At 41.5% G+C, this 23,822-nt stretch overlaps 1 protein-coding gene across 1 annotated transcript in view; it reads right to left on the bottom strand.

Moving 5' to 3' along the window:
• The window catches only part of NRXN3 (neurexin 3), a 1,439,365-nt gene that overhangs the window by 1,003,993 nt on the left and 411,550 nt on the right, over positions 1-23,822 (bottom strand). The window contains exons 7-8 of the mRNA XM_046647541.1: positions 10,127-10,565; positions 5,719-6,102 (exon numbers count right to left, since the gene is read on the bottom strand). Of these exons, the coding sequence (XP_046503497.1) occupies positions 5,719-6,102; positions 10,127-10,565 (823 nt within the window). The remainder of the gene's footprint in view (positions 1-5,718; positions 6,103-10,126; positions 10,566-23,822) is intronic.

Raw genomic sequence — 23,822 nt, 5'->3', positions numbered from 1 at the left:
GAAGGAAAGGCCGCTCAGTGTAATGGAAAGTAGAATGGATTAGAAGTCAGGAATCATGAATTTTAACCATTCTACAGCTAATTAAATTAAAGTGATGTTAATGTCTCAGGGCTTCCAATCCCTCACCTATTAAAACAAGGATTAGGTTCAGGTAACATCAACAATATCTGCCAACTGTACTCTTTTCCGATGTCATGATTTCCATGTGGCATCAAAATGACACATTCCAGCCTCATGTAAAGGCAGTATTCATCCTTTGCAGGCAGAATGTGCAACTGCTGCTCCAGGAGCCACAGCAGCAATCAGAGAGGTTGGCTAAACGGGAAGTCCCTGAGCTGGAATGGGGAACAGCTGCTGCCTGCTTTCTTTTCCTGTTGGAATAAGAGTCTTTTGAGGGAACTCAAAATATCGGCATTCTTAGTTTTCAGCTGGTGTTAATGTCAGATGAATGGAATCCTGGGGACAAGTGAGAAGAGCAGATTTACCCACTCCATCAGTTTTCGTGGTTCTACAAATTAATACTCTCAAAGGCATCCAATTTCTATGATCTCAGGAAATATTTTCTTTTATTAGACAGAAGCAGTTCCAAATGGCCGGGCATCTATAACAGGACATGGCCCGAGCTTAATCATGAAAGAACATTAAGAAAATGGTTCAGTAGGATTATATATATATTCACCTATGGGTGATCTTTCATATCTGTTCTCAGTAACTGCCCACCTAGACAGAGCTGACTGATGGAGGAATAGACAGATGAACCAAAGTGGGCCAATCAGGTTCTCCTTTTGGAAAATGTAAACTCTGAATGGAAAAATCCAGAACCTGGAGGTCAGGAGAGATGAATCACTTCAACCATGGGGTCCCCAGAGTAGCTCTACTTCCCTTTTGAAGAAGTTGTTAGTGAGATCTTCATTTGATAGGTATCTCTCTAGGTAATCAAGCAGTAAATTCTCTTCCTTGATTCTGTTAGCCATAGTTGATTCTGTAGCTTGCAACCAAGAGAAGGTTACCTAGTAAGTATCACTGTCCACATTTTACAGATAAGGAAAACTGAGATTTCTAAGAATTAAGGGAGAAATCTGTTGTACATCATCTAGCTAGTAAGTGACAGAGTGAACACAGGAACCAAAGTCCACCTGACTCCAAAATTCATGCCATTAACCATTAGGCCATCCTGACTCTAAGTGCTCTATTGTAGGTTATTTTTCTTGTTATAAAGATGGATTGTGCTAAATCCTATTTTCTTTATTGATAAATAAATGATGGAATACCTTCAGAAAAAGCCATCCAGGGAAGAGGATAGAACCTGCAGTGGCCTCAAATTGAAGCTCGATGGTTCACAAATAAATCAGATCCATAGCCATGACTATTGACACTTGGCTCCCACCAACTGAATTAAATGGCTTTGCTACACTGGCAAGGAGAAGGTGCCTATGTTGTCCCAGGTCAACTGATCATATCTTCTTAAGATAGACAAGTTAGAATGTTTCCTCTGTACAATAGGACTTCACAGGATGGCAGGTGGTCTTCCGGAGGATTAAACCATTTCAGCCAAACTGATGGGCGTTAAGTAGCTTTGGTTCTCGGTCATGGAAATGTCTCCCACATAATTATGAATAACAAACAAAATTAGCTACAGCAGAACAATTGGGATGGGTAGATATATCTCTATCTTCTTAGAATAGTATCAGATCATGCTGAAAAAAATCCAAACACAACATCAAGCCAGTTGTCATATGTCAAGATTTAGAGTTGCTCATCTTCACAGGCAATAGAAGCTCTCTTGTGAGGGTACAAGCAAGAGTCATTCATTTTTACTTTAAGAGAAAGATACTCATGCAAATTAACCTCGGTCTCATATACTCATATATTTCCTAGTTCTCTTGCTTTATTGCTGGTGTTTGGCTGGCAACTTTGACCCAGGATTTGCCCCTTAGACTGATCTGCTTGCACACTTTGCTTGAGTTCTTGGGCTATTTTGATCTAGTAGCTGACCTGGGCTATCCCCAACTCTGCTTTTTCTCTGCATACTAGTTTTCAGCATCCCACTTATGCTTTCTCCATTTTATATAAACAAGTGCCTCTTTCTAACACTACTGTTCCTGTTGTGGGGCCAGTGACATCAAGGGACTGACCCCACTATGAAGCCAAAGAACAGGACACAGTTTGGGCTAGATGGGACACACTGCCTTAGGAATTGTCTTTGACGTTAGCACAAATGGTCAATTCTAGGCTTAGAGTTAATGCTTCTAGAAAAAGTTAGAGAGAGAACGGTGAGTGACCATGTTGATGATATTATGGTACATAGGGCAGCATTTCCGGATCCAAAGGAGATCATGCTCCTGTATAAAGAATGTTAACAAACACTTTTCCTTCACCACTCTTCAGAAGTGCCGAGTGGATACTGAGGGTCAGAAGAAGAGAGAGGCCATAATTTTGTTAGAAATAGGAGACAAGAAAATCCAAGAAACCTCAGGTCCCCTTTGCCTGATCATCACTCCCCCATATAGACGTGGCCTCTCCCATCTGTTTGCCCTTACATATAGCATAACATCTAGCACAACATCTGCCACACGTTAGCACATTTCCCATATCTCCCTTTATTTTCCTGGAAGGGCTATATATCCCTTGATCAAAATCAGGGGCTGTGTCTGTTTTTTTGCATTTCCAGATCTAATACAGTGCCTGGAACATACCAGGGTTTCATTAAATATCTGCTGCATATATGAAAAGTTAATAAAAGCTACTCAAAATTGTCTCCACTGAGGAAACAATTTCAATAAAGAAAAACAATGTCATAGGGGAGCTCTATTTTATTTGCTATCAGAGTGGAGTCCTATCATTTTTACACTCCACTGATTCATTCTGAATATGGCGTCAGGAACAATACAGGGCCAAAAAATAATTAGTGGGGGAACAAAACAATCAGTTGAATCGTCTGGGATTTGAGCGATATATAGACCAAATGTCTTAAATTTGCTAGGTTCCTTCTCATTTGGCCATAATGGATGACTCTTGGCTGCACTGTACCAGGAATAATTGTCCCCCATATATCCCCAGTCAGCTGCCTTTTAATGACTAGTCAGGAGTGACAATGTAAAAGGTGCAGTGACTTTCACTGTACTTGGCAAATCTTGGACCAACTCCCATTGACTTGCCCTTAGAATAGGTGAGCTCAGAGACACCTTGCACAGCTGTCTATGGTCACTGCGGCCTGTCTTCAGCAACCACCAACTCTTGAGTTAGGAAGAGATCCAAGAAAAAAATGAGATGTCTGAAGTGACCTTTGATTCTTACACTACCTTCATAGGTGGTGGAAGAGTCACAATATCCTGGCTTACACCGCAAATGTCTCATGCATCTCAGAGACAGAATGACCTTTCTATCTCTCCAAACCAGATCCAGGGTAGTCTACCCTTCACAGAGATTTGGAAAGAGTATAAGAACTCAACAGACTGACCAGCTCCGTGTGGCCCACTTCTTTTGGGCCACGGGGCTGTCTCCTCATCTTAGCTTGTGTTCTGGTTGTTGTAGCTTTGGAAATTCAGTGAATCTGAATTTAAACTCCAACAGCTCTGAGAAAGCTCTCTATTCCTCCTTCACCCCAGTGTCTTTTTTGGTCTAAATATAATGAAGGTTTGCAATTCTCTTGAAACACACCTTAACTAGTAATACAGCTGACCTGATAAAAACCACTCCTTGAAAATATCTTTGACTGTCATCCAGCCTTTGTTCCAGGCCTGGTCCAGGATCCCTTCTCATCACCAGACTTCTGATACTTGAACAATTCTGACCACCGGTTGTCTTTAGGGATGAGACCCTGCAGATCCCTCCTCTGAAAAGTCTTGTCTTCTATGAATCTCCATGGCCTCCTAGACTGCTTTACCAACAGAGCACATGCTATGGCCTTGTATTATTTTATTACTGCACCTTATACAGATGTCTCAACTTCTCAGCTAAATAAATCATAAGCTTCTTGAGAGCAGGAACTACCTATTACAGATGCAGTATCATCAAAGCTCTAGAGCTACGCCCTCAGCAAAAACTCAGTAACTGGGGCTGGCCCTGTGGCCAAGTGGTTAAGTTCACTCACTCCACTTCAGCAGCCCAGGGTTGCCCCAGTTCTGGATCCTAGGCGGGGACATGGCACTGCTCATCAGGCCATACTGAGGCAGCATTCCACATAGCACAACCACAAGGACCTCCAATTAGAATATACAACTATGTACTGGGGTGTTTGGGGGAGAAGAACAAAAAAAAAAAAAGAAAATAGGCAACAGTTGTTAGCTCAGGTGCCAATCTTTTAAAAGAAAAACAACTAGATAACTATGTATATTATCCTTTCATATAAAACAGGCTGACAATTTGTGGATAGCCACCTTGATTCTGTATGCTTGGCATGTAAAGAAATAAACCAAGCTGCAATCTGGCTATGGCGTATAAACGGCAATCTCCTTGTCTTGATGTTGTCTCTTTGCTTGCTTACCTTTATCTCTGCCCTTTACCCAACCTGTAAATTCAGTGCAAATGTAAGATGCTAAAGTGGTAAATGGAAGAGGGCTCCTCCTAGCATTCTGGTCTTCTCTAAACAGTCAACTATCACTGTTTGTTCCCCAACTCATCAGCCACCTCTCATACCCTCCCCCCACCCCCCCCACCCCCGTTATCACTCCACACTCCAGTCCATTCTGGACTTTATTCAGTTCCTCAACTATGCCATGGTCTCTTACCTCTGTCCCCTGGCATGTGCTGTCCCTTCTATCTAGGGCACATACTTTCCTCCCACCTCTTTGCCAAGCTAACTCTGATTGATATTTCAAGTCTCAAGTTGCCTATTTTTTCCTTGCAGAAGCTTTCTATGAACTCCTACAGGATGTTGGGTCCCCTTGCAAAGCCCTCTCAAATTTCTCCATGCTTTCCCTTTAATGATATTGATGGTGATAATTATGACTATAACAATTACTAACATTTATTAAATGTTTATCATAGTCCAGGAACCTATTGATTTACTTCATCATCACTCATATCTTTTGAGATAGGTACCTGATTATCCCCATTTTACAGATGAGGAAATGAAGTCTCAAAGATATTGATTATCTTGACAAGGTTGACATCACTCCATGAGGGCCAGATTTCTCACCAGTCGAGCCCCAGAGTTCATGTTCTTAACCAATACATCACACTGCCTCTTATAAAACTCACCATGTTTGTTATTATTTATTTAATGGCCAAATATTCTACTAGATGGCAAACTTCATGAGAAATGGCTGGATCTGTCTTGTTCAATAGTGTATTTCTAAAGCCAAATCCAAGTGCTAGTAGGTAGAAAGCACCAAAAACCATGAATTGAATGAATAAATAAAAGAACCAATTGGTTAGCCCATCCAGAATCCCAAAAGAGAAGTATCTATCCTCTCTAGATAGAAGATGTCTAATACTTAATCAAAAAAAATCATGATCATGGTAATGTTTATTTTAAAGTTTCCCCTTCTGCAAACCAACCCTAGTCAAATAAATCCAAGCACCCAGAACTAGAAAGGGCATAATCTGGAAAGCAGTGACCCCAAGAAAACTCTTTTCTAGAAGAAAAAAAGCACAGGTCAGTCCAAAGGTAGCACCTGTGGTAGCAAAGAAAGCTCAGGTGGGTCTATCCAGGGACACAGCTGCAGTAGTCACCCCCACTCAGACCCCGTATGCCACCCATGAGGGCCAACTCACCCCTTTCACAGGTTCTTCCCCAATAGCCAGTGCCCGTGCAGTCACAGATGAAGCGGTTCCAGCCGTCCTTGCACACAGCATTGTTCTTGCAGGGGTAGCTGTCACACTGCTTAGCACTCATCCGTGAACAGGAGGACTTGACACCCGCAGCGTTCTGCATCTCTGCCAGCTGCCGGATGTTTTTGCTGCGCCCGTCAATGAACAGGTCACGGATGCAGCCCACATAGCCATAGTTGAGCATGGCGGTCCAGAGCTCTGTGGGGAGGATGAGGCCAGCACGGTTCTCTGGCAGCCCACCCAGGTACATGTCCCCCTCCAGGTCCAGGATCTCACTCTCCCCACTGGCGGTGAATGGAGTGCGCCTGCTGTTCACTGATATGGTACCTAGGATAGGAGAATGAAAATAGAGTAAGCTAACAGCTCTCTTGGCATTGCAGGTGAGGTTGCCCATCAATGAACCAAATGACAGGATGCAAGCAAGTTTTGAGACCAGTGCTGTCTGGTCAGGAGAGAACAATGCATGCAAGGGAATGAAATGCTGCAAGACAGTAGAAAGGCCATGTGGTTTCCATCTCTGCCAGCTAAGACAGCCTGGCCCATAAAGGGTTCAGGACAATCTCAGTGACCTAATACCCAGTATGACATCTTTTCCCTACATAAAGTCTTGGCTGAGAGGTCACATACCATACAGGTTGAGAGCAACACAGTTCCTGCCTGTCTTTAAAATCTCAGCTCTACTATGTACTAGCCGAATAATCTTGAAGAAATGACCTCACCTTCCTGGGCCTTAGTTTCCTCATCTGTAAAATGGGAAAATAATTGTCCCCACCTCACAGGTTGATGTGATGATTAAATGTTCATATATGTAAAGTGCTTCTTACCCCATTCCCAGGACAGAGTAAGGGCTCTGTGAGTGCTTGCCTGAGGCTTCATCACTGGCTTGCCATCCCCAAAAGGATGGAACCCTTCATGCATTGGGACCTTCTACATGGGCATTAGGTACCAGTCCTGCCAGTGAATATTTTGGGCATTGCTTTTGATAAATTTTAACTGAAACGTGTTTGTTTGTTTAACAAATAAGTATTGAATACCTGTTGCGTCTTTGGTATAGTTCCAGGCACAGAGGTGAACTTGACAGACACGTCTCTGCTTTCATGCAGCTGGTATTCCAGTGCAGAGGGATAAGAAAATAACAAATCACCCAATAAACAAGAGAAATTAGGTAATGGTAGGCACTTGGAAGAGAGTAAAATGGGTGCCGTGGTATCAGCTTATGGGTTTTACTTTAAAGTATATAGTCAGTGAAGGCCTCTCTAAGCAGGTGTCAGGTTAGCTGAAACCAGAATGTTGAGAAGGATCCAACCATGCAAAGTCCAGGGAGAATAAGATGCCAGGCAGGGGGAATGGCACCTACAAAGGCCCTGGGGCAGGCAGGAGTGTGGCTACAGTGGAGGAGGCAAGAGGGAGTGAGCAGGAGTGAGAACAGAGAGATAGACTAGGCACAGGCAGGATCAGGATGACAGACCCCATCAAATGAGACTGTGCAAGGCGTAATCCCAGAGCCTGACCTGAGAATATAGGAACAGGGATTCTAGTCCTCAATGGCCTTCTGACCCGAGGCCAGCCCCGAACCATCTTACACCTCAGTTTCCTGAGCTGCAAAGTCAAGGTGATATCTAAATATCAGGCCAGAAATTTTAAAAATCATTTAGCATTCTTAAAGTGCTTTATTGGTACCAAGATAACTGGGTTCATGCCATCCATCAGCCAGCTTTCACTTCTGTCTGAAACTCAATTCCCTCAGCTACAAAGGGGGATAGCTTGAAGGGCTGAGAAGATCAAAGGAGATCAAGAATGTGAAGTGCACTCTAAATTACAAAGTCAACACAAGGGTAAAAAAAGAGAAAGGGCATTACGGGGCCACTGGGAGGGATGAGTCAGCAGGGTCCTTCTCCTTACTGGCTCCTAGAAGTTTTTCCTGGAGAAATTTTCCTTACCTTTTTGCTTTTTAAAAACCTATGTAACAATAATAATGTCCTGGCCACCACTTTAAGTACTTGATGTGCTTTTTTTTTTGACTTGATCCTCAAAACAATCTCGGGAGGAAAAGGTTAGTATTCTCACTATTTGACAAATGAGGAAGCTGAGGTTTGGGTCTGGCTCTTCTCTCTTGCAGAGTTTGCTTTCTTTACCCTCCACATGTCCACAGAGCTAATCTGATCACCAGCTAAAGGGGAAGAGCATCTATTGCCAGATAATGACAGTCACAGAACTCATTTAAATTTTGGAGCCTTAAATACATCCTGAGGAAATCCGTCGTCCTCTGAGTGTGTGACCACAACTGTTTTCAATGTGTTTATCAGGTTTTAAGAATCAGTCCCTGACTGGCGAGTGATCATAAGCATTTTTCTAGCTCACCTTCAGTCATGTTATTCTTCAAGATGAGCGGGGAAGGAGGCACCACCCTTGGATTCACTGATGTTTTCTTAACTACTCATTTTAGTATAGGTTTATAACTAACAACAACATACCAGAAAAGACCTTCATGAAGAAATGACATTTAGTAGATCATACTAAAATTTTACATTATGCTGCTTTCATGGGACAATTCTATATTTACTCTAAATTTTTCTAGACTTTGATAAAATTTATCAGTACCTCAAAATATAGCCAATGCTATAGTTGCCAGGTACGAAATTCGAGGCTTCTGAAATCCAAACGTATTTGTCAAAGATGGGTCTACTCGTGATACTAACAAAACAAAATAATTGCCCTACTTGAAAAAGCCACTAGTGTTGGGAATAAACAGAAGTAGACATATAGCAATTTTACAAGTCCTAGCCTGCCTGTGACACAGATAGATAACCTTTAAGCTGTGTCAGGGTCAAGGTTAGTCAGACATGAAACTCCATCAACCATGGCCAAACTCCAGAGATCCAAAACTCGTGGTCTTAAAAACCAACAGGAGTGTTTCCTTTACAATTCTGGGACTGCTTTCTGGCTCTGCGCCTGCCATCATTTCATGGATAAACAGAGAGAGAGAGAGAAAGACTCGACTTCCAGAGAAATTAATTTTTTTGTGTATTTTTCTGTTAATAAAGCACAAACTGTTCATTCTTGCTCAACAACCACATTTAATTTGAAAGTTCTTGGTTCTGATGAGATTTCAGACAATCAATAAAGCATCCTGCTGGGCACTAAACCATTTAGGGCTGCAATCTGCCACCCGTCTGCCCTCTGCACAGAACCATTCCAGCGCCTCCTAAGGGCAATATTGCTCATCTCTATCATCCCTCTAGCTCTAGAATTATGCAGAAAAGCCGTTCCTCTGAAGCTCAGCCATTCCTGGCTGCAGCCTTTTGGGGAAACCTATTGCTTTTTATTATTGGCCAAATGTACCCAAAAAGAAAATGCCCAAATGGAAGATTTTTTTTGTATATTTATCAGATGAGTGAATCCTTAAAATTATGGCAAATCTAGCCAAGACTTTTCTTGAGTGTAATACTACCTCAACAGAGAATCAAAAACTAAGTGTGAAATTCAAATGCTCTAATTACCACTCCAGGTGAAATGCCCATTCTGATGGCACAGAATGTGACCTTCATGCCACATTGTCCATAGAAAGCTAGGCAGACTGTTCAGGTATTCAAAAGCTCCAGACTTTCTATTTGTGCTTTTTTCCCCTCCCTCTCTCTTTGTTACTATTCCAGAGTGGCTACGTACTGCCTGGGGCTAGCTTGTTTGATCTGCGGCTGCAGAAACAAACAAAGCCATTTAAACCAAATGTAAAGGTTGTGAAGAGGAAGGGAGCGTTAGTGAGGTCTGAGCAAAGAGTAAAATATAGGCTTTCACACCAAAGGAAGGCTTTAAATTGAACATGACTTCAGGAAAAATCAATTTGCCTTTTCCTTTCTTGTCATAATTTTTCCCTGCAACATGACTCTTGCCAATTATTGAAGGGTGTATTGTTACATAAACTCTTGCACAGTGAAGCTTATCCTAGAAAGTAATCGCATAATGCGGCATCTGTGATGTCACAATTGGTTTCCATAGTGATGAAAAAAGGAGAAGAAGAAGAAAAAAGGAGAAAAATCCATCACACCACTAACATGACAGTCACTTTGGTAGCAGTGGAAACGCTACTTGTAAGACCATCTTTAGCTACAGGATCTTGGCGGTATCACCTAGACAATTGTGCAGTGAGTGACAGGGGCAATGAGGAGATGAATGTGAGCCATCAATGAGACAGGTGTCTTGTTCAGAAACATAATCTTACTACAACCATTAAAGAGAACAGCAAAAAGATCAACCAGAATGCAAGTGCAAAGATTAAAATAAAAAGCTGGGAAACAAACTGAGAAGCTATGGCTTTCTTCTCTTCTCAGTAACACACCCTGCCTCTTCCTACCTGATCTGCCATCTCGCTGAATGTCCACATGGTACCATTCCCCATCATTGGCTTTCTTCTGAGTGGCTTTCACTTTGATGGTGCCCGAGCCCATGTCAAGCAGCAGGTACAGGTTGCCATCAAGGAGTTCCACAGCAAAGAAGTCCACCTTGGTGTTCTTTTGGCTCCGAGCATCCTTCCTCTCTTGGGGCTTGCCGTGAGTGAAGAGGATTAGGCCATTGGGTTCAGTGGTACGGAAGTCAAAGGAGATGGAGCCCATACGTTTGGTGTTCCATTTGGGCAAGCTGATATAAGCCTCTGGGGTCTCGAAGTTGATGGGGTCCAGTGTGGCCACATTCTCACACTTGAATACAACTTCACCATAGATTTTCATCTTGGTGTCCCCAATCCGGGCCAGGCGAGACAGCTCCAGACGGATGTCATTATTCTTATAAACAACCTGTCAAAAGCCAAACAAGTACCATATGAATCAATCTTGCAAACGGTAACCATCCATCGCTCACTGAGCAACCAAGAAAATGGCCCAAGAAGAGGCCTCAGGACACAATAGTCTGGAACAATATGAGAAACACGAGATAGACTATTTGAAAAAGCATTGAAGAGACCTCTGGGGTGCACATAAGCTCTGAATAAGCTTCTATAATTTCATTATGTTCCTTTGTCTCCTTCTGGCCAATTTTTTTTGTTGTCAGAAAGTTATACAGTATAAGCTTGCAAGTAGATATCAAGAGAGATTGAGTTACACAGATGCAAATACTTGCATACAAAGATATTTACTGAAGTGTCCTTAGTTAGTGAAAGACCAGAAACAACCTAAATGACCATCAATATAACGCTGGCACATCTTTATGATAGAATATTATGGAGCCCTTAAAAACGAAGTCATGCTCCCAGTTTTAATGTGGATACTCTGCAAGTAGCAGTGGTAAGTGAAATTACTGAGGAAGAGGACAAAGCATGCATTATGTCATCATTGTGTAAGAGCATATGCATATATGCTCATATATGCATGAAACATCTTTGGAAGAAAATACAAGAAACTATAAAATTGTGACTGGGGAGTGGATTTGTGAGACTAATATTCAGGAGTGACAGGGAGACTTACTTTTCACCATACGCAGTCTTGCATTATTTGATTTTTTTAAATTATGTGGATGTATTAAAGAAAATGAAGGAGTGTTAAGAGTTGGTGGGGAAGGAGATGTGTTTTTTTGCCCATTGTCTATGCCCTCTGTATACATAAAGTGGGAAAATGAAACACCCTAAAACACAAAAAAACTATTATGACTTTCTAAACCTGGTAGAATCCTCATAAAAGCAGGGATTAATCTTATTTCACAAAATTAAAATTTCACAAGGTTTTGCTATTATTAGGACTGAATTTTGATGCTACACCCTGGGATGGGTCTCAGTCCTCTGATCTCTAAGCAATGTCACATCCATATAACAAACAGCAAAAAAAATGGAAGAGAAGGGGCTGACATTGAGTATTGATTATGCCAAACACTTTACTATGTCCTTTACATTATCTTATTCAAATTCTAAGTCAGGATCCAGACTCAGGTTCAAAACCCACATCTACTACTTACAAGCTGTGTGAACTTGTCAGTTGTTTAACTTATCTGGGTCTGTTTTCTCCTCTGAAAATGGGAACATAGGAGTAAACTATTTCATAAGGGTTAAATGAGTTAGTACATAGAAAGCACTCAGAAATGGCACATAGTAAAGACGCAAAAATCTCAGCTATTTTGGGGGTGGGTGATGTAGTTGTTAATCTCATCTCATCCTTTCCACAGCCCACAGAAGGTTGTATTATCATCTCCATTTTCAGTAAAATAACAAGTCTTAAGTGCTAAAATAAGTCTTACAATCCATCTCAGTGATAAAAAGTTAAGGGGATGTGTCATTCCAGGACATATCATTTAATCCCTAACATCCAGCTGTAGAATTGTTTCTCTTCTCTCCCCCATCACTAGGAGAGACTCAAGCAGAGCTGTTTGCCTTTTAATAAGTAACTAATGAAAAAGAATTGAAAACGACTCACCTACTATATGACCTTGACTGTGGGACTAACCATAGTCAATGACACTGAAAAGAATAATGGCACTAATATTTATTGAGCACCCAATATTTATTGAGCACCAGGTACCATGCTAAGCATTTAAAGCCTACCATCCATTAGATCCTGACAACACCCATTTCAGATAGTTACCATCATTCCCCCATTTTACAGATGCAGAAACAGATGCAGAGAGTAGTTAAAGAACCAGCCCATAGGCACACAGCTAATAAGTGGCAGAGCAGGACTTGAACCCAGGGAGTCGGGCTCCAGAGTCCATGTGTTTTACCACTGTAGACGCTCACTCGGAACGAGGTCCCACTAGCAGTATCCATGAAGCTCATCTTTAATATTACGTGGAAAGTTATGCACGTTCAACTTTCCAATTCAAAAGTTGAATTTCTCATCTTAGCTCTACTGGACTGACGACATGCAAAGGGAAAAATGCTGCAAGATCCTTAAGCAATCACTCACGTGAGTGAACCAGAAAAGAAGCAATAAAAGTTTAATGACTGGCAGCTTCTCCTTTCTAACCTCCACTATTATGCCCCAGCATGTGAGATCTCTCTTTCATAACCAAACTTTGGCTGTCTCTGCATTTGGGTTAAATGCCTACTACTAGAGCTCCTTGTAAAGGGTAATTATTAATGTATAATGATAGCTCATCCCAAAGGGACAGACAGAAGCTTGGCTCCATGAACAATAAATGGAAAGAGAGTTCAGGCATCCCTACAGGAGCAGAAGGAAAAAAGAAAAAGACCTTTTACAGAGAGGCAGGGTCCTGTGAAGAGGAATTCTTCTGTGAGGGTACGTAGCCAAGACTGGGACAGAAAGTGAATACTAGAATGCAGATTTCTGGAGAGGCAAACAGGAGAATCAGAGCCAGAAACTGGCTGGACAAAGATAACCAGACTTCTCTCCAAAGCTCTTTGAAGGTGAGCTCTCTATCTGCTCCATGGCCCTGAAATTACTTGTCTGTTTATAGGGAATTTCTACACCTTTCTAACTGACAGTGGGGTAACCTGAGTCCCATTTCATTCATTGCCAAAAGTGGGAGCCTTAAAACCTATTCTGAGAACTGCCCCCTTTTTACCCAGGCTGTTATCAAGATTGGGTAGGATGTTGAACATGGTAGAACATAGAAAATCCTAAGCTGGTACGCAAACCTAGAAAGAAATAATAGTGTACTTTTGTCTCCAGCAGTTTTGGGCTCTGTTGGAAACTCACAGTGTCCTGAACTAAGGTTCTGTTGAGGATCTCCCACCAGGAAGAAAGGCATACGAGAGCAGGGGTCTTCTAGCCCGGTGATACTCAACTGAGAAGCTCCATTGCTTGGAATCCTTGCCTTCCCCACCTATGTACCCGCCCAGTGCGGGATGATGGTCACAGCCATATAGAAGTGTACCAGCACTTGGACAGGGTGTGGATGCAAGAAACCCTGCTGGACACCCTTACAAGACAAATTAGTAACTGGCACAGCAGTCTCTGTAAAATCAGACTTTCGACTGAATGAACATCCCTGCCTGATGACTGAAGTAGGAAGAGATGTGGCATCAAGTGACAGAAAGCAGCCTTGGCTGACAAGTCACCCCAATGAGGAGCAATTAAAGACAAAGTGGAAATGGCTCTCCATGGGGGAAGATGTCACACAGCCTGGGAGGCAGACAGACGAAGTCAGAAAGAGTGACAAGTTGGTCTTACGACCCCACGCATAGGTTTGTAAATACTGCTTTTGGACTTGCAGCTCATGCTTAGGAGGCCAGAGAGTAAAACAGTTGAAGACAGAGTCTCAGAGTTAAGACAGACTCTCTCAGAATATAATCTTTGATACAAAGGCACACAGGAACAATAGCAGGAGTAAGGCAATCTATGAGAGGAGGAGCCATATAATAAAAATAGTAACCAGCTATTGAGAGCCTACTATGTGCCAGACACTTTAAAAACATTATTGTATATCATCTACATTAAGCAAATGAAATAGGGAGCATCAGCACCATTGTACAGAAATGAGGCTCAAAGGGGATAGGTACACCCACAATCACATGACTATTAGGAGCATGACCAGGACTTGAACCTAGATCTCTCTGACTGGACAGACAGAAGGCCATTATCCAGGAGGAGCAGTTTCTGGGCTCTCTTGTAGCCCATGCCTACCCATAGAGGAGAAACCCCTTAGTCAAGCCTAAAAACCACACCCAGCTCCATCCTGATGTGTGAAGCCCTTCACATCTGTTATGTCCCTCTCTAATGGATGCCTATTCCTCCCCACTCAGGAGTCACCTTGGAGGCCTCCAAAGGAACTCAGGTGTTAGGACTTCTGCATCTTTGCTCACCAGCTTTCCCAGACTATAGTGCTTTCCTCTCCTCTCCAACCTCTTTGAATGGTGCCCCTTCACCAGAATCTTCATCCAAACCCATTCCAGGCCCTCTCCAGCTACTCTGGTCCTTGCTGATCCTCACCATTTGATAAACTTAGAATCCTTATATTGTCTGCCAATGATGAAGCTATCTGCCCTATTGCCCAAACCATTTACCCTGACTGGAAAAGGAGAGACTATTCTAATCTACGTAATGCACTTTTTACATTAAACTCTTCCACAGTGCTTGAGTTATATGGCAGGTCCCTGAGAATGAATCTAAGCGGGGTAGAGAGAGTCCCAGCTCACAGAAGTGTTGCTTTTCCCCCTCTTCCATTGTATCCCAGGCCACTCTGTACTCAGCTTCCTGAGAACATGTTTCCATCTATTCTTTTGTAAATGCCACATTCCTATGCACTCCAGCAAGGGAATGAGAAGGAATGGGGGAGTGTGTGCATGTGCCCTAAAGTCCAGATGGCCTCTTGGTACTATTTCTCCTGTAGAGGAAAAGATTTACCACCTGGCCTTCTTGTCTCTTGTTTTCAAAGCATCATTAATCCTCTGTGGGTCTACGTATAGGACAATTTCAATAAAAACCACTGGGTCAGCTTGTAAGACCATCAGTTAGAGGCCCATGACTTGATGACTAAGCGCCATTGCTCTGATCCAGGTCAGTTAAGGGTGTTTGAAGGTCAGGATGCTGGGGACATTCTCTGAAGTGTCTAAGCTAGACAAAACAGAACAGTGGGAAGCCAGTGTCAGCGTGCCTTGATGTGGAACAGTGTTGACTACAAATCCCAATAAAGCCTTTCAAATTTATACTTACGTGTGGAGCAGTTTACATTCAACGAGCCAAAGACAAAGATCTATTTATCCCTCGCCCAAATTTAATCCTTTGACAATAAATGATAATGAAAAGAGCTTTTTCTCTTCAGCTTGCAGAATGGTGCAGCTTCTAGATAAACTTTTGGGCTAATCTTATTATTGTATAACGTTCCTACTCAGGGTAAAAACATAAATAAGCATCATGAAAGAATCTTGCTTCAGAATCACACATCATACTTTCTCTATATCACTCCTTCACTGTCCTTCAGACAACTGATGACTCTCCTTGCTGTGATTTCCCCTGCTATGAATGGTCTGCTCCACTCATCTGTCACTCAAAATGCTCAACCTTGTTTTCTTTGAATAAGCACAGGTCTTGTCTTTTCAATAGACCTCAAACCAGATTATTAGCAAAAAATATGCATTACATCTTTTAAAGTCTGGAATAGCATCTAGCTGTACAGGTGCTTAATAAATGCTCATAGCTTCATTAAATTGGATGTTGGACTCAAATGGCAGTACAGGGCAGTGGTTAAGATCACGGACTTCATAGTTTCGCTAACCAGGGTTTGAGTCCTGCTCCACCCTTGCCAGATATGTGACCTTGAAAAAATACTTAACTGGTCTCAACTTCAGGTTCTACAACTACAAAATGTAGATACAAGTCTCACTTCACAGGGCTGTAAGAAATAAATGAGGTAATATTATCATGGAAAGAAGTACTTGAGACAGTTCCTGGTGCTTCATAAGCATTCAATAAATGGTAGTTATCACTATTAATATTGTTATTTTCTGTGAAAAGCCAGAACTAAATGTACAGATAAGGATAGCCTGGCATGGGCTCATTAAGAACGAAAAATACTCTCTGAGGATAAGTTCTAAGCCAACTGTTAGCTCAAGAGACAGAGCTGAACTAGTGACAGACTCTGGATTCAACAAATTCTGAATTAAAAATAAAAGTTAAAAAATTTTATATATAATTGGCTAATGTAGCATTTATAATATACATAAATGCCTAATGGTAGCCACTTCTTGTTTGTTTCTCTCTTTCCCTCTCTCTCTCACACACACATACACACACACAGATTTAGGATTCATTATCATTAACGTCATTTTCTATCGGAGTATACCACTGACCAAACTCCAACAGTGAAGTCCAAGCACAAATGTGGCAGCAGATGGTCCTTTTAGCTTCCGAAGTCAGAAGAACCTAACATTTGGCATGGCTGGGGCCACATCTGCATCTATGGTCTTGCTAACAGGGGTCAGTAAACTAACTCTGCCTGCTGAGCTGCAGCTGACATTCAACCTGAGGCCCAAAGTCCCAACTGCTACATACCATGGATACCACCATTTTCATGCTTTATATTCTTTTAACAGTGGTCAGGATCTGCCAAGGATAAAAACCACCAGAAACAAAAAAATGGGAAATGAGTTTTAGACTTGCAAAGCGGAAGCCAAAAAATGTCCAAGTTCTGACAAAAGTCAAAAAGACTCCAGATAAAGCTGAAACTAGCAGTAGAATGTTGACAGTTAATTAAATTTTTTAAATGTTGCATGATCCAACACTCTGCGGGTGAAACAAAACATATCCATAAGCTGGATCTCACCAGGGACCACCAGTTTATAATCTCTTATGTATGGTCCCATTTGTAGGAGAGTTGTCAGGAAAAGACAAAAGGGACATAAGGCAAGCTAGAATAATAGGAAAAACCCAGGTAAACTGATGTTGAGCCAGCAAAGTCCTCAGTCCCCTCCTCGTTTTGAAGAAAGTATCCAGTCATCTGGGCATGTAGGCAGTCCAGCCAGAGAGAGAGAGAGACTGAGAGAGAGAGAGAGGGAGGGAGGGAGAGAGCTGTGGACCAGTCAGTTACTCTGCCCTCATGAATCAAACAGCCATTGGTGCCAGCCCAAGAGCCTTGCCAATATTGCAAGTCAATACTGTCTGCGCTCAAGACTTAGACAAACATTTATTTGCTTGATGGATTCTTTGTGAAAGGGAAACTATCAGACAAGTTTATGCTCAGCTACAGAGGAAGATACTAAGAAGTTGAGAAAGATTTCCAACCCTTGTCACAATCACAGTGAAGGTCTCAATTTTATTCTCAAGAAGGAGAACTGTCTTAGGACTTTCATTCAGTTAAAATGCTAATCAGGATATTCATGTATCTCATAGAAAAACATTTCAGCCAATAAAGTTTATGGTGTATTTAGGATACACCTAAATCCATGTAAATGTGTTAAATAACCACTATATCTTTAGCTCTAGACCATGGAGGATACAAAGGAACACGAGGTATAATCCCTGCCACAAACATGCTTAAAAAACGTTAGAGAATGCTTAAAGGGGGATATATTTTATATCAGAATTGGAGTGAGATATATTTGTCACTCCAATTAATGAATGTGAAAGAGTCTGTGATCAGAAGTTGACTGGGATTGTATTTCTCTTCCCTCTGCTTTCCAGGAATGGCACGGTTATGGTCCTCTAGACCTTAAGCTTCATAAACACGGAGGCTGTGTGTTTCTGATGTGGTAACCAATGCATCCCCAGTATTTAGCAAAGTGCCTGGCACATAGCAGAGACTCGATAAATATACACTCTAACTTGTTGCATTTACTTACATACTAAACAGACCTACCCAGTGAATGCCTACATTTCCTTCTGTCTTAGAATATTTGATGAGGGCACCAACCTGACTAGACTAGAAAGTTACATGTCATAAAGCATAAGAATGAAGATCAGATGAGTAGGTGGTACCTGATTATGAAAAGCTCTAAAAATATAGACATTATGCAATTGGGAAAAACAAAAGGAACCATTAAAGTAGAAAGGAAGCCTTTAACAGTTTGATTAGAAAGGTGACAACATTTAAATGGTGCCTTCCTGAATCACTAGGAATCTACTGCTATTTTCATTCTGAGGACTAGAAATGACTCTAATCATCTCACTGTTTTCCCTGGGGATAACATGTCATTCCCTGCTTAAAACCTTTCAATGATTCTCTATCAACTTCGGAATCAAATGCAAACTTTTAAGCATTACATAAAAGACTCTTCCTGAGTTCCTACCTCATCATCACTAGCCTTGCCAAAGTTCTGTATTCTTCCAATAAACCATCTCAAGGATAAGCCTTACCTAAATTATCTATCTCAATAACTACTGTTCACCATTTGAGGCATAGTCCAGGTATCACTTCCTTTGGGAAGCCCTCTCCAACATTCTTGCTCATTCCACTCCCAGCCATAGCTGACTTCCTCTTCTCTGATACCACGGCTCCATGTGCTAACTGCTGTTATAGAATTTATCATGTTGTGCTGTAATTGTCTGTCTCCCTCGGTAGACCGGGAGCTTCTCAACTGGGGGAAATTGTGCCTTTCTTCCCTGTGCCTACTAGTGCCTATTACAGTGCCTGACACACAGTCAGTACATGTTTATAGGAGGATTTGGAAGGATGAGGAGGAAGAAGGGCAAGAAAGACCACAGAGACTGCTTCCTGATTCTTCTAAGTCGATGAGAACTCTGATGCCGAAAGAAGCCTCTGCATTCAATCTGCTTGACAATAAGTGATGAGATGAGAAGGTAGACACCTAAAGTATCACAGTTAAAAAAGAATTTGATGGAACCACTGAATATTTAGTTGAGTTTTCCCTAGGTGCATGCTTAGCAAATGTGCTTATATTTTAAGGCTATCAATATGGAAAGTTCTGCACCCCAGAGTAGCAGCTGTCATTAGTTTATGTGTCTTGGAAGAACACTAACAGAAGGAAAAGCAAAAAACTCCTCACAAATTCTAGCAAGATACTCTAAGAGATTGGCTGACAAAATTCAGTGACAACACTGCCTCACACTCTGGAGTATGCTAAGGGACTACTGTCCACCTCTTTATGACATTATAGCTTGGACTGCCATAGAAAACACATGGAGCTTTTGAAACAGTACCTCAGAGCCTTTATACTCTGTGCCCAGATTCAAAAAGCAAGAATAAATCCCCAGTAATGAAGCCTTTGGCCATAGCTGGCAACTTGGGGCTTCCACCAACTACCCTGAAAGAAGATAGTTACAATAGGAATGCCAAATAGCTTTTGGAGACAGAGATTACATGAAAGGTCCAAGGGAAGAAGAACAGGGGAAAATATTATATATAAAAAAAGATTCAATGAAACAGAACCTTCAAGAAGTCTAACATAGTTGACTGGAAATAATAGTAGCATATGAGAAAAGCAAGGACTCTACATAGCACAGAAGACAGAAGGATGAATTCAGAACCATGGATAGTGACAGATTGTACTACGAGGTGCTGACCAAGAGGCAAGTTCAGGAAGATCGGGGTTAAGAAGGCAAGTTCACAGGGACTTTGTAGTTTATCCTCTTATAACATGAAATCCATTCATTTATACAAAGTATACATGGACCAGAGCTGTATGGCTTCCTGATGGTCAGCAACTTCCAAAGAATAAGATCTGCCAGTCAGAAGCAAATGCAAACTACCTCTTGCCTGGCCTGCTAAGAAGCTCTGCTTCTAGCCTAATGAAGGCTCTAATCAGATGGCTTTTCAAAGTGGTCCAAAGAGCCCCTCTGCAATCAGCAGAAGAGGTAGGGGAAGCGATAGGAAGAGTATACCAGGCTGGCAGGTAGCTGATAACATTATCATTTCCAATCTGGTGCAAAAGACAGCAAATAAGAGTTGGGTTCAAATTAACAATAATGTAGATAGAAATGCTAGAACTCAAAGTGATTTTTTTGCACAGGTTTCTTTACCTTTTTTTAACTTCAAAATAGTCATGCAACAAAATGGTCACCACCTTCTTTCTTGAGGTTCCCTTTTAAGGTGATGGTTCTTAGCCCCAATACTTGTACCTACGACTTTACATCACCTTTAGAAAATCTGCAGAGACCTGGATAACCACTAGATGTCCATTATGCTTTGCAAAACCAACCTGAAATGAATTTCACTACCAGTTACACAAATCACATTTAAAGATAGCTTTTCTAAGTCTTGGATCTTAGATGTTAACTATAATTTCTATAATGACTCACTCTTTCTCCTTATTTATATTGTGTCCTTTTTATAGTATTTCAATGGTCTTTTGTCATAAAATCTCAAATTATATGCAGGGGATTGGAAACCGTTATGAATTAAAATTCTTTTAGAGGTAGAAATGACAGAGAAATAGGCAGAGAGGAATATTGTAGAAAAGGGATATATGGTGCTTAAAGAGGTCCAAAATTCATCATCACTTTTAGTAATCAAATAAGTTTCAGTATAAATGAAGAAATCCACAAGCTCAGTTTAAATTCAGATTCTCCATCCACGGGATCTTGGATTCCTAGATTCAGTGAAACTACATATGGAAAATAACTTTAATTTTTTATGTCGAGTTTGATCAATTAAGAGTGACTTCCTAGGACATGAAGTAGGAGAGATTGTTGTGCTGTGACCAATGAACAATGTCTGAGATGGGTGTGAGAATGGAGAACAGTGGCTCCCATAATATGCATTTGCGGAACCTGAGTTAACCTCTAGGTTTAAGCATCCTAGATATGGGATGATTGTGGGTGGCTGTGGTAGTGCTGATGGTAGTAGTAGAAGTAGCAATAACTAGCCTTAGTGGAAGGCCTTCAATGGGCCAGCCATTGTTCTTAGTATTTTACATATAATTATTCAATCTTCAAGTGACAATTATCCAAACCAAGACATGACACTACTTTTGAGAGTGAAAGAGAGTGCTGTTAATAATTCACCTGGACAACAGATATAACCCAGAACTGGGGATGGATGATCACCCTATTTGATTCTCACAACAACCTAAGGGATGAGAAGCAGCATAAACCATGGTTAAGAGCACATTTTCTCAAGTCATACTGTCTGAGTTCAAATCCTTGCTTTGCTACTTATTACTGTGTAACCAAGACACGTTAGTTAAGCTCTCTGTACCTCAGTTTCCCCATCTTTGAAGTGGAATAATAACAGTACACTTACCTCGTAGGGTTGTTGTGAGGGTTAGAAATTAAGTATATGTAAAGTGCTTAGAATAGCTCCTGCACATGGTAAGTGCTGGTTACTTTTATCCTCATTTCACAGAAGAGGAAACTGAGAATCAGAAGTTTTAATATCTGCCCAAAGTCACACAGCTATTATATAGTGGAGCCAGAAGGAAATGCAGGTGAGTCTGGCTTGAGAGCCTGTCCACTCAATAACTATTACTATCCTGCCTCTATAAAACAGAAAAGAAACCAAGGTTTCCTAAAGATCCCTCCTTTAATCCAGCTTCCCCAGCTAGCTGGATTATAAAAGAATCACCAGAAATGGTAGTCTTTCCTGCCTGTGGCCTAGGCTGTCAGGTAAAGTCAAGTAGGCACATTGAGGGAAGCATGTTCAGGAGCACCTGTCAAGGTCTTGCAGAAGATCTCTCCTGGGGTCCGTGCCATCCTTAGGCTATGTGAGAAAGATGTGATGGAAGTGCAGACGAGTCAGGAACTGTCTGCATCCCAAGCTCATCTACAGACATTCTTCCCTAATTCAAAAATTGGTGAGGTGTCTGCTCTGACTTGCATGGGTAGTCCACTCCAGAGCCCCTCCTCTCTCTTGATACGACTTCAGTTCCCCTCCCAGGGACCAACTAGATCCTTTGTGACCCTCCTGATGAAACAGATGGAAGAGCTACTGCTGGACATAGAAGAGTGAGGGCTAGGCCAGAGGAGCACACTTGCTCCCCCAGAATGGACAACGATCCACCCAAAACAGAGCCAGATAGTAGGAACTGGCTGCCACTGCTGACTTGCCCAGAACTCCAACCAGCTCTTCTAGATGCTTAATCAGCTCCTCAATAAGTATTGTTTATTTTCATAATGAGATCTGGGAAGGTTACCATAGACGCCTGTCTAGTGGCATGAAATTGACGTAAATTAGCCCCTTCCTGACAGGAGCTCCTGGCTCCTTTTAAATGAGCCATCAATTTAGAAGCTGTTTACTCATGAGATATGTCTGTAAGCAAACTAAGTTCCTAGAAGTCTAAGCACTTTCAGTATGCAAAGGGAAAGATATCTGGCTCTATAATAGGCTGAATAATGTTCCCCAGAGATATCAGGTCCTAATGCCTGGAACCTGTTAATATTACCTTATTGGAAAAGTGTCTTTGCAAATGTGATTAAGGCTCTTGAGTGAGGGTATCCTGTATTACTCAGGTGGGCTCTAAATGTTATCACCTGCCTCCTTCTAAGAGGGAGTCAAAGGAAAATTAGACACACACACAGAGAAGGCAACATGAAGGTAAAGGCAGAGATTGGAGAATGCAGCCACAAGTCAAGGAATGTTGGCAGGTAACAGAAACTGGAAGAGACGAGGAACAGATTCTCCCCCAGAGCCTCCAGAGGGAGCATGGCCCTGCCGATGCCTTCATTTCAGGCTGGTGAAACTGACTTCAGACTCCTGACCTCCAGAACTGTGAGAAAATACATTTCTGCTGTTTTAAGCAGCCAAGGTTGTGGTCATTTGTTAGAGCAGCCACAGGAAATTAATACGCTCTTCGTCTGCTCATTCCCCAGCCCCTATTAGAGTTTGACTTGCAATAAACCCCCAGGGCAAGGTCTGCCTACTTTGAGGTTTGCCATAACTGGACTTCTCAGGTTTGGGGAGGAAGAATCAAGCAAGAATGGAAAATTCTCCAGGCCTATCAATGCTAGTAATCCACTCCTAGTTTTGCGTGCTATCACTCAGTCTCTGAAGTTTAAATTACTGGCTATACTTAGCAGTCAGGTTTTTAATCTCACAGCTGTAGCAAGTTTATGGATATATAATATAGAGAAGCTGCCTGACTCTCACAGCCCACCATAACTGGAGTTCAAATCAAAGCAAAAATTAAACACAAGAATTAAACAAAGCATGAATTATGTATAATTCATTGTGCTTGAAGTTATCTACTTTTACCCTACAATCTCTTACCTGAAGAACTTATCATCTTCTGGGGAAGACAGACATGTATATTGTTATTCATTCACCAAGCATTTATTGAGCAACTACTATATACAAAAGACCATGCTAGGAAATGTGTGGGATACAAGGAAGAAAGAGACACTGGCTCTTTCCTCAAAGAATTTACTCTATTAAAGGAAACAGACATATATACATTTATTCAGTTATTCATGTACTCATATCTATTTATTCAGTGTCATGCTGTGTGAAAATACAAAGATAAAAAGATACAGTAAAAAAGTCCTCTGTTAGAAGGGAAGACAGAAAAGTTAGCAATTTGCATGAAAAAGGTTTTTTAAAAGGTATTTTCAAAAGTATTTCAAAAAGAATTATTATGAAAGCGGGGATGAACTCTTAATCCAACCTAAGGGCATGGGGAAGTGCAATCAGAAAACGCCTTCCAAAAGATAGAGTACTAAGGTGAGACTTGATAAATGAGCAGCAATAGCCAGGTGATAGAAGAAAGTAAGAGAAATAGC

The sequence above is a fragment of the Equus quagga genome, chromosome 20, assembly GCF_021613505.1.
Source record: "Equus quagga isolate Etosha38 chromosome 20, UCLA_HA_Equagga_1.0, whole genome shotgun sequence".
NCBI lineage: Eukaryota > Metazoa > Chordata > Mammalia > Perissodactyla > Equidae > Equus > Equus quagga.
Note: the sequence above shows the minus strand (reverse complement) of the source record. Positions and strands in the feature narration are given on the sequence as shown.